The sequence below is a fragment of the Barbus barbus genome (genome assembly GCF_936440315.1).
Source record: "Barbus barbus genome assembly, chromosome: 38".
NCBI lineage: Eukaryota > Metazoa > Chordata > Actinopteri > Cypriniformes > Cyprinidae > Barbus > Barbus barbus.
The window spans coordinates 11,218,567-11,230,578 of NC_136716.1; the positions used below are offsets into that span (position 1 = coordinate 11,218,567).

The 12,012-nt window shown below is 37.7% G+C and overlaps 1 protein-coding gene across 1 annotated transcript in view; it reads left to right on the forward strand.

Annotated features, from left to right (window-relative positions):
* The first annotated feature begins 320 nt into the window (after nt 1–320).
* Nucleotides 321–12,012, forward strand: part of fam20cb (FAM20C golgi associated secretory pathway kinase b) — a 41,449-nt gene continuing 29,757 nt past the window's right edge. Inside the window, exons 1-3 of the mRNA XM_079397830.1 lie at nt 321–999; nt 1,361–1,536; nt 2,720–2,798. Of these exons, the coding sequence (XP_079253956.1) occupies nt 482–999; nt 1,361–1,536; nt 2,720–2,798 (773 nt within the window). The 5' untranslated portion in view covers nt 321–481. The remainder of the gene's footprint in view (nt 1,000–1,360; nt 1,537–2,719; nt 2,799–12,012) is intronic.

The following is a 12,012-nucleotide window of genomic DNA, read 5'->3' on the forward strand; positions in this document are numbered from 1 at the left end:
ACGGGATAAGAAGAGCGAATGAACTTGTGCGGCTGTGAAAGCGATCTCCCGCATTGTATGAATAGCGACAGATGTTTTCTCCGTGCACTGAGATGGACCGCGGCATCGCGAACACGCACTTTTGTGGATCATTTAACTGACGAGGCTTGACTTAATTATATCTAGCAAATATCTGCAGCTATTAAATGTTAAAATAGACTATGCGTGATTGTGTCGGAGACTGCACGGGAGGAATTTAATCGCGAGCGCACGTAAATAACTGGATTATTGTTTCGCAATTCGCATGGATGTGGATGAGCGCTTTGCTAAATAAATCCTCCTTTCTGCCCTGAAACGGGCAAATGAAAACGAAAACGTTCCATGTGTTCTTCTCGTAAATTTGGGAGCCCGTGTTTTATGTACTGTTGGCGATGTAGTGCGCTTGCTCACTTTTATCCCTGCCGTTCCAAACAAGTCTTTTCCCGAACAGGAGACCCTGAAGATGATCCTCTTCAGAAAATTCCGCGTCTTGATTCTGATGGTGTTTCTTATAGCCTGTTCGATGCACATTATGATAGACTTGTTACCGAAGCTGGAGAGACGGAGCAGTAGCGCGTGCTCGTGCTCACACACACCCAGCGAAGAGCCGCAGAACTGGGCTAAGCATCGAGCCAAGCCGGGATCAGAGTCCGGCTGGCCTAATAAACACACGCTCAGAATACTTCAAGACTTCAGCAACGAGCCAAACTCAAACCTGTCCTCTCACTCGCTGGAAAAGATCACCGCTGGGGAGAGATCTGAGGCTTTGAAAAGGTTTGAGCAGTTGACAGGTGACGAGAAGAGGCACGCGGCACGCGACTCTAACTTGAAGAACGCAGCTGTCAAGGGTTCGAGGCTCTCTGCGCTATTTGCGCATCCTTTATACACCAGGCCGTTGCCTCCTTTAACTGACCAAGACACTTTATTCAATGTCAACACTGATATAAGATTTGACCCTAAAGCTGCAGAGAACCCAGAGTGGTAGGTTGAGAATCTCAGGGGTTTTTTTCTCGGTTTTTTTTCTCTCTCACACATTATGTACCTGCAAGACTCCTAAATGCCTACATTTGAGATTTTTTTTTTTTTTTTTACATTTTACATCATGTTTTCCCCAAGTAATATTGATTTCCTAATGATGACGATGATCATGATGAACAAAACTAATAAAGTAAAATAAAAGTTTAATAATATAAATTTGAATATTTGTTATTATTATAAATAATAAATATAATTTATTATTTTATTATTATTATCATGCATTTGTTCTTGAGAATGTAAATAAAAACACCTCATACATTCTCTGTAATGGCTTATGCGTTTGGGACATGTTGTCTTTCCGTAGGAATGGAGAAGGTAAAGATGGGGATTATGCTCCTACAGGCGAGATGTCCTCAGACTCCTACCCAAATTGGCTCCGCTTCCACATTGGGATCAACCGGTATGAGCTTTACTCCAGGCACAACCCAGTCATAGATGCAATGCTGAAGGATCTGGTGTCGCAGAGAATTACCAGTGTTGGTAAGACAATATTTAAGATTACACAATAGAGTTAAAAGATTAAACAGGAAGGTGATTTTAGGATTGCATGCAGTATATGATGCCTGCTTCGAGTGCAGCATCATCTTTTAGTGCTGCTCTTCCTAACAGATTTAAATAGATTAGTTGAATGAAGTTTCTCCAAGATAATGGCTAGACTCTTCCTGCACTCTGGCTGCGGATGCATCAATAAAATTGGATTGAGATTCACTGGTAGTGGATTCCAGCAGGGTAAATAATGAGAAGAGCGTGCAATTTAGACTTAATCAAACGCCATGCTGAGGAAAAGTATCTCCTACCAAGCATGCACATTGTCAAGTAGACTTGTGCTTGATGGGCTTCATTTATGTGAAGCCCCTAGGTCAATATCTCAATTTATTACATGGCTCTCCTGAATACTTGATTCTGATTGGACGATCGCTGTAATCTGTGCCCAGAATATTTTCGTATAATGACCACTGAACTGTATATTTGACCAGTGTCCCTGGCCACCAATCTCTCTCACATCAACCCTGAGCTCTCTGTCTTCTCAGATAATAAAGTAATTTCTCAAATCAATATTTAATGTCCTTTCATTTACTTATTTACTAGTAAGTGAGATGATGTACAGAAATTATTACAAAATAAACCTATTCAGCATGATCCAAGACCCCTCCGGTTCACGTCGGGGGCTGGGTTTATTTTGATTTATGTTGACCAGTTGACTGTACATTTATTCCTTATTAATATACTGTTTAGGGTTTCTAAGAACTCTAAAAGAAAGTTGCATGTTAATCTGCGGTGATAGCAATCTTTTAAAAAAAACTGGTATGGCACAGCAAGCCTCTTAAGTGACTCGAGGCGGTGTCCTTGTTTTCCTTCATCTGTTTGTGATTGCCTGTAAATTCATTGCGACACGCTTTTTAAAAAAAGGTCTTATCAGCTTCCCTACAAGGACAGTGTTTATGTCCAAAATACACTTCTTGTCTTTTGTTTTTTCAACCGTTTATAATCAAATGCAAGACTAGAACCATCTGTAATGATAGGAAGAAGAATTTTCTAAATTGAATTTTCAAATTTTTATTGCTACTTTCATAATGAGTCTTATCTTAAATGGTTCATTGTAAAAAGGCTTAAGTTATTTTCCTGATACGATAGTTTAGCGTAACTCTTTTTCTTTCTGTAGCAATGAAATCTGGTGGCACGCAGCTGAAGCTCATCATGACATTCCAGAACTATGGCCAGGCGCTCTTCAAGCCCATGAAGTAAGTGATACAGTAATAGGAAAATGTTGATGCAATTGTTCATTTCCACAAGGTTGAAATTTTATGATTGTGTAAACATCTATAATCTCGGTATCAGTGATTTTTATGTCTTTATTGGTTACTGCTACGATCTTCCAGGTTTAGAATTCGTCTGATTGTTTTATGGGAATTTCTCTTGTTCTATATAGTTCTATACCCTGTTATTAAATCTTCTGACGGACACCATTGTGTGGTGCTTTTAGCTCAGCTGCTCAATTCTATTTGGGTACTTCTGTTATTATAATCGTGTGATAATATGCTCGGATCAGAGCTATTGAAAAAGGATTTATGGTTGTCGGCGTAGTGATCCACAATGGACGGATCATATCCCATTTGAAATGTAGGTTACAAAGAGAGGGAGGTTGTTTTTATGGATTTGACAACCCCTCAGCGCAAATAATAGTTGCCTCCCTGTAATTTTCCAGATCTATAAATGGCAGCAAGTAAATCTTTGGTGTCATTGTCAGATTCAGAGCAGCAGCCCCTCCATGTGCCTTAACTATCGGTTTCACAGACACTGCTTACGCTTTCTCTGGCAGATTAGTATTTAATGTCTTAGTGGTCTCATTGCTATCATTGAGATTCACTCTGTTTCCTCAATGGTTTTTCATAGCACCGGTTAAAGAGTAATGTATACAGGATGTGGGCCTTGGTGACTGAATCATTACTAATGTGCCGGTCGACTGTATGTCCTGCCAGCTGAGTGCCTTTATTGGCCATGAAGCTGGTGTTCAGACTGCAGACATCCTGTATTCATAAAGACACGGTTTAGCATTGACGGACTCTATTATGAGATGCTTTTCCGTGTGTGAGCATGAAATCGAAGAGTTGATCAGTACTCTTGAATTTTATATAGATGAATGTATGTTGTTTTTGTGTATTCTAATAATGTTTTCAGAATTATGGAAGCCAGTGTATGAGGTGCACGAATGTGTCCCAGAGGTTCAGAGATGTTCTTGGTTTGTTCTTGGGGATTATTTAAGGAGAGATGAGAATAATGGGTCTTTGGTGACAAGAAGCTGATAAATGTTATTAGAGAGAGGAGGTCTGAGCCCAGCCTGTTCCTGCTATAATTAGCACAGACCAACAAAGACACACTCATTTCTTCCAGCCACAAGCTAAACACTTCACCCCCATCTCGCTTTTGAGATCATCTTTTCTCGTGTTCTCCTTTTTCACTGATAGTTTGAAACCTAGGACTTACTCGACCTTCTTTGAGGACAAGATCTCATATGTTTGCCAGCTAGCGCATTGGTAACATAAAGTCACAATGAAACTTCAAACGTCTTTACTTATCTCTGCCTTTGCTTGTAAAGGCATTACATTTTGTAAATATTGTTTTCACAAACTGATTTGTGTATGTGCTTTCCATGCCTTCTCTGAGGAGTCAGGCAAGGACGTGTTCTTGCGACATGTGTGGTTTAGCAGAACAAGTTTCTTTCGTTTGATTCATGCCTGCATGCTCAAATATGCCCCACACTCAGACCTCCCTTTATTACTGTACAGCCTGAGGAAATTGCCTAATCAGCTTTAATTCTCTTAATCATATTAGCCGAGAAATAAAAGGCAATTCTATAGTCATTCACTTACCTTCAAGTCGTTCCAAGCCTGTATGGTTTTCTTTCATCCATTGAGCACAAAAGATGTTTTCCACACAATTAAAGTAAAAGGTGGCCAGGGCTGTCAAACTCCAAAATTAAGAGAAAAACACCATAAAATGGTGAAGGAGGAAGGTGAAAAATTCATATGGTGCTTTTTTTTTTAAATCGTGGGCTTCGCAGCGCATAGTTACCATTTGCTTTTGTTGTATGGAAAAGAGCAGCCTCAAAACCATGCCTAATTTTTGATCTACAGAATAAAGAAAACCAGACAGGTATGGAACAACATTAAATGTTTCCTTCACCTTTTCATTTGTAGCGTGTGTTTTTGGCAGAGGAACAGTGGGCTCCTGAAAACTACCTAGATTGTTAGATTATTATCTATGAACATTTGGTAGAATAGAAGCACTTTGATTGCTCCCAGGTAATTTGGTCTGGAATTCTTATGTGGTTTGTCAGCTTAAGCATCTGCTTACGCAGAATTATTTAGACTATTTAACAGAATTAATGAAACTCTGTGATAAATGAGTGCATGAGGGTATTAGTGGGTGGACAGATCAGAGGGGATGATAGGTTTTTAAGAACTTCCACAGTAGGGCTCCTCAAGGTTTAATAAAGAAAAGCTACAAGAACTCAATGTAGGAGAGGCGAGCTCTTCTAAATGCATCACTGCTCAAGCACTATTTAAAGATAAAGGAGATTTCAATAGCAAACAGACGTGTCTTAAAGGCTGCTCTCTGAGGCATGAAATGATCCAAAATGGATCTTCCTCTGTCCTGAGACATAGAGGCAAAGGGACAACAACACAATTGTTCTCATCTGCTTGTGTCATTTGACATCTCCTTGTAAATATCACATGATGAGAATGCATCTAACACAGACTTTGAGCAGTGGTTCTTAGCTGCTTTTGCTTTAGGACCCAGATTTTTTTTATTGGAAATCAAGTGTTATTTCAAGTATCAAAATTGATTCTTGTAAAAATGTTAGCAGAAATATCCTTAAAATCAAATATTAAAATGTATAAATATTACTATGCCCCGTTGAAAAAAACAGCATATGTTGGTTAGGTATGTTTTGAAGCATGGCTGCTGGTTTAAGCTGGTCCTTAGCTGGACATGTGCTGGTCCTAAGCAACTAGCTCCTGCTCAGGACCAGCTTAGGACCAGTTTAGGACCAGCACATGACCAGCTTAAACCAGTTTATGACCAGCTAAGGACCATCTTAAACCAGCTCATGACCAGCTAAGGACTAGCTTTAACGAGCTTAAACCAGCAGCCATGCTTCAAAACATACCTAACCAGCATATGCTGTTTTTTTTCAACAGGGTGAGCTGCATAGGTCCAACATTATGCAGAATTTATAGGTATATTTTTTTTGATTGGCTCCCTGTTTTGACACAAAATAAATTATGGTCGACATAAATGAAAAAGTGAACTATTAGCGTAGTTTAGAACTTTTTTTTTTACTTAGTATAGGTTTTTCTCGGCTTTTGGGGTTTATTTGGTATATTTATTTTGTTATGGTTAAGTGCATTTTATTATATTTAGTTTTTTTCCTGTTGTCCACACCCACCAGCTGAGAACTACTCACACGGCTGTATGACTTTGAGTTTCAGAAAGATTGAATGAAATGAATCAAATAAATGAGTGTTTGCCTGTTATCTCTCACTCATGAAACCTCCATTAGTGTTGATCCACCATGTAGCTGACTGCAGCCCCGCTTCCTCAGAAACACTGACATGCTTCATCCATAATTAGCTCCTCCCTGGTCACACTAGACAGGATTTTTGGACAAACATGCTGTCATTGATTAAACTAATCTGATTAGTCATTCCGATGTTGCTGGTTTAGCTGTTAGACAGATGAGAGATGCTAATGTAAAATTTATACTAGAGGTATGAATTTCACCACAGACGGTATAAGGAGGAAGAGATAGACCACTCATGAAAAAATGAAATCTCACTGCTGAATGGAAATCCCATCCCTCAGTTACAAGAGCCAGATTTTTGATAGTTGTTTACTCTGGAGCATCTGTGTGTTTTATAGCTGAAGAAGTTATGTTTTAATACAATATACTAAGGTTTTATGTTTACTATAGTTAATATACAGTATATATATATATAGTCTAATATAATTATTTGTGACTGACAGTTACTTAATTTAGCTTGCATATGAAATTCAATGCAAATGCGAATTCAATAATACATTACATGAATCACATAAATTCAAAATGAAGAAAGTTGCATTGTTTGCATCACTGGATATTTCTTTATTTGTCTATCTTTTAACGTTTCTTCATGTCACCATTAAAACTGTAGAATCACACTAGAATTCACATTTGGCTTCTGTGCTCAGTAAAGCCTGCCTTTTTATTTTTTATTTGATTGGCCATCTCAATCATTTTGACATTGATGACTGAGACCACTGAAGCATACAAAAAAATTTAACTTTCAAAACTTTTTATCGTCCTAACAACAGAGTGGTGTATAATGAAGTCCACATGTTATTGGAAATTGATCTTGACAAACACTTTTTGGAGACTTCATTCTTTTCTATTTCAAGTAGACAGCTGTAGATAGAATAAATGTATTATATGAAAAATAGTTATGAAAGGATGATACCGAGATGGCTGCCAACTTGTGTTAAAGGGAATTTGATTCCACACAGGAGTAAAAATGATAAAAAATGGGTATCTGAAGTAAACATCAGTCTAAAAGCTCTTATTTCATAATGCCTTGCTGGAATAAAGCCAAAAAGTATAAAAAATGCTCCTAGCCACCTACCTGAGAAGTCTTATGTTGTGCAAACCTTTTTAAAGTGTTTGCTCTAACATTAACTTGGGCTGGACTGGCACTGATAATAGCCTAAGCCCAATGCTGGCCCATCACAACCCAAAGCAAATAATCCCACACTAAATGTATCACTTATGCATATAATACTATGCATACAAACTACTGTCTGCTGTCCTTTCTATTGACTTTGTACTGTGTGTGAAATGTTTACATTGAAAAGGCAGTGCAATTAAATTACACAACAAATGAAAAAATCCATAAAGCTGAAATGTGTAATTTTTTTATGTTCAAAAACGTTCTTCTATCCCAGATTTATATTATTAAGTAAATTATAGGCTGACTTCTAACACTTGTGTCCAGTAGCTGACTGGATGAAGTGACTCGACCTGTCCATCTGAAAAAGCCCTGGTGCCATTGACATGTCTTTATGTGTTTTGTTTATGCCGTTTAGTAGCCACAGGATCTTACTGAAAGCATCTTAGTTATTCATGTGGTTTACACTGATAGATTCACAGTCACAGAAGCATGTGCTTTAGGGGTGTCTGTCATAATTTATTACTGTCTGAATGCTCTGAGGTTTTGTGTATCCACAAGGTTAATGATATCTACCGTCACAGTAAAGTTTCCACAGATCTGTTCCTATCCAAGATATGACTCTCATGACAAAGTCTTCCAGAGTACAGAGAAGACCTCACATCAATTTATAGTGCTTCTGCTTAGTTCTTGCCCTGTCTTTGTCAAGGCCTTTGGCAAGACTTGTAAAAAAGGAATCATATCAGCTTAATGCACCATGAAATTCCAAAACTGCTTGTAGCTTTAAATCATTTATTTGATTAGTTTTTAGTTGTGTTTATGGTGTTGATGTAGTAGAGAGAGGTAATCGATTTGACCATTATTGATATTTTATGATATTTTTCTACTGAATTGATAATTGACTCTTCAATATTGAGAGCACAGATAAATAGCATCATTTAGTGGATCTCTAAAGATTTGCACCAATGCAACTGTGTTTAAAAGGATGTCTCTAACTTAATTTCGTACAACCATTTATTGTCAAGTGAGAAACATGTAACATTTTAAACTTAGCATTAAAATAAATATAATGGCATAAATTGTTGTTGTTTTGCAGTCTAATTTGCAGTCTTTTTTTTATTATTTTTTTTTTTATTATATCTAATGGCTAACGTCATAAAATAAAAAATAAAACGGTTATTTCCAGACAAAGCATTATGAAATCATTTACGGTTTGTGATGCAGTTGTAGTCAGATCTAGTACCGCTTAAACCAAACGCGTCAAAGCGAACGTTCTTTCCTTCTATTTGTCCTATTGACAGAATCAAGCGTGTGGACTGTGTCGGAGAGCAAATGCACATCTCTATACTGGATCCAGTGCAGACAAGATAGCAGCAGTGATTGTAATTTCTATTTGCTTTTGACGTGATGTGACATTTGCATTCAGCGTAATCAAGTGTCAGCCGTTAAAGGGATAGTTCACCCAAAAATGAAAATTCTGTCATTAATTACTCACCCTCATGTCGTTCCAAACCTGTAAGACCTTCTTTCATCTTCGGAACACAAATTACATTCGTAATAAAAATACATACGGAAACAACGCGTATGTACGCGGATACGTTGTTAAGTTCAGATCAAAGTTTAAACAACATAAACAGCGTATCCATGTACGGTGCTGCTGACACAGTACAGCATACATTGTTTACATATGTGATACTCTTCAAAATGGTCCTATAGGGTGAAGCGGAGGAGACGAATTGTTGAATAAAGTCATTATTTTTGTTTTCTTTGCACACGAAAAGTATTCTTGTAGCTTTGTAAAATTACGATTGAACCACCGATATCACATGGATTATTTGAATGATGTCCTTACTACGTTCTGGGCCTTGATCGTGTAAGGATCCTTGCTGTCTATGGGAGGGTCAGAGAGCTCTAGGAATTCATCAAAAATATCTTAATTTGTGTTCTGAAGATGAACGAAGGTCTTACAGGTTTGGAACGACTTGAGGGTGAGTAATTAATGACAGAATTTACATTTTTGGGTGAACTATCCCTTGGTGAGAAGATGTCTATTCATCTTTGTCTTGCTCTGGAGACAGTGTTTACGCAAATGTTTGTGCCCAGGTGACGTCACCTTGCACCTCAGATCCAAAACGAGTCATTTTTGTGATGGGGGGCGTAAAAATCTACCGCACAGCCGGAATGACCCCGTGATGCTATTCTCTTTGCTCTTGATCTTTCACTATGAAAGTCTATGGAGAGGAGCAGAGAGCTTCCAATGCAGAGGCTTAAGAGGTACAATGTACTGTGCTTTTCCTGGATATAGTGAAGCGCTTATCACCACACAAACAAGTATCTGCGGTAATCCTAAAAGAGGCAGAAGGAGAAATATAAAGAATGTGAAGGAATAAGCGAGAGAGACAGAGTAAGAGGGAGTGAGTCTGCCTGCTAACACAGATTATTTGTGGGCATTTGAATCCAAGGCCAGTTACATCATTTATTTTGTCTACCCAGCCTCACTGTTACTCCAACACAAGTGAGAAGAAAGTAAAAAGCAAAGTCAAGGCCATTCAGCCAAACGTGGTTCACATCCTCCACAGATCAGCTCTATTTGAAAGCTATCCCAGAGTTGCAAAGAGAAAACGGAGTGGCGCTCATTCAAAGCTAAGCTGTAGAACAGATGTCCTCAAAGCTTCGGTTGAGTTCATAAGCTGCAGCACACTGCTGCGAACTACGCAGCTTCACAGAGTTAGTATTGTGATCTTGGTTGTCCCCCAGTTGTGTGCATTCTGTTGTCCCCCAATTATCTCTTAAACTCAACATTATGTTTCAGATACTCCTGGACATTCAGGGCCAATTAGAGTTTGTCCTACTGAGAAGAGATAAAATCATGCATGCAACGCCTGTGCTGTTATAATTAAGAGTGACAATCAAGAATTTTAACAACTGTGAACACAGTATTTTACCTTGTGCCTCATTATCAGCTAATTATTCCCCGAGGTGCTCAACTGACAGTAACTACAGGTTATAAAATAGATCTGCTTGTGCTGTTGTGCTCTTGGTGGCCGCTTATATGCTCCTCTGCTTTTTTAAAACTTTTATCACGGTATCATGGTTAAGTGAACATGGGCTGAATAAGTGGGATGGTTGTCTTAAACTTTTAAGTTTTCTCAAATTTAGATTTTTTACAGTGAAAAATAAATATTCTATCTAGAATATATATTCTAGAATAAGAAATATCTTTTAAGATAGGATGTTTTTGAAAGAGGTCTCTTAAGCTCACCAAGGCTTACTTGTTTGATAAAAAATTAAGTAAAAAATTGTAATATTATAATATTATAAAATACTATTACTATTACTATTAAAATAACTGTTTTCTTTTTTTTCAAATGTTAATTATTCCTGTGATGGCAAAGCTGAATTTTCAGCAGCCATTAGTTCAGTCTTTAGTGTCTCATGATCCTTCTGAAATTATTCCAATATGCCGGTTTGGTTCTCAATAAACATTCCTATTCTTATCAATGTGGAAAACATTGTGGAGCTTTGTGGAAATGGTGATACATTTTTTTTCAGGAATTTTGGCGAATAAAAAATGTAAAAGTTCAGAATTTATTTGATATAGAAGTTTTTACTGTCATTTAATCATATGCCAGGAAGAGACATCATTTCCAATGGGGAAAACAACGGCACAAACATCAGTATTAGCAATTCTTTTTAAAAATAGTAATGTTCTGTTGGTTTCTCATTCAGTCTTTTTTGATTAAATCATGCATTTAAGAAAAACAGTTAAATAATATGCCAAATTGAACTTGGCATGACACTGTCATCTAAGCTAAGCCTCAATCCCTCACTGAGCAATGGCTAACTTTAGCTCTTTATTTCCATCCTGTTAGGTCTCATCCTGTTAATTTGATCGCCAACTCAAAATGAATAATGTGTAAGTGGCTGAGCTGTCTGCTATACTCTTTTATAGAAATACTTCCTAAATGACAACTCAAATATATTAAATTCTAGAAGTCAAAAAGTTCAAACAGTACTGCATAACAGGAATGACCTAACAATGGATTAACATCTGTTAAAACTGAAGGAGTGACATTTGTCTGCGTTTTAACCCAAGGCGTAGTTCTAATGGGCTGTTAGACTGGGAGATGTAGGCTAATGACTGAACAGCACTAGAGCAAAACAGCTTGCAGGAACCCATTGATCTGTTTACTCAGGATTGCAGAAATAGGCAATAGAGCTGAGAAAACATGTGACCCCATTTGTGGTACAGCATATGCAAATATGAGCTTTGGAATCAAATTTTTGTTCTATGCACATGTTTTGTGTCTAATCTCAAATCATGCAAAACAGTGTGCAGCCATTATATTTGGGCATTAGAATAATGCTTTTGCTCAGTTTGAGGATTCAGAGGAAATGGCTTTGTCATGCAGAGGAGTTATTCACATTTAGACACACCTTCACTTTGGCCAACACCCAAAAAGCTCTCAATGAGAAACTGTCTCAAAGTTCTCCATAATCCCTGTCTCCACAAACACAGTCCCTTCTAAAAAGCAACCTTACCAACACACATTATATCTAAGTCTAATGAATCATACTGAAAGTAAGATGTATGAAGTTCTTTGTCGGGTCAGAAAGTCAGTGAAAACACACACTTATATCACAGACAAACACTTTTCTGTATGCATGCACATTTATACAGAGGGAGATGCAGGATATTGTTCTATTGTCTACCCTTCCTCTATAATCTATATAGCCTGTAATCTACTCGCTC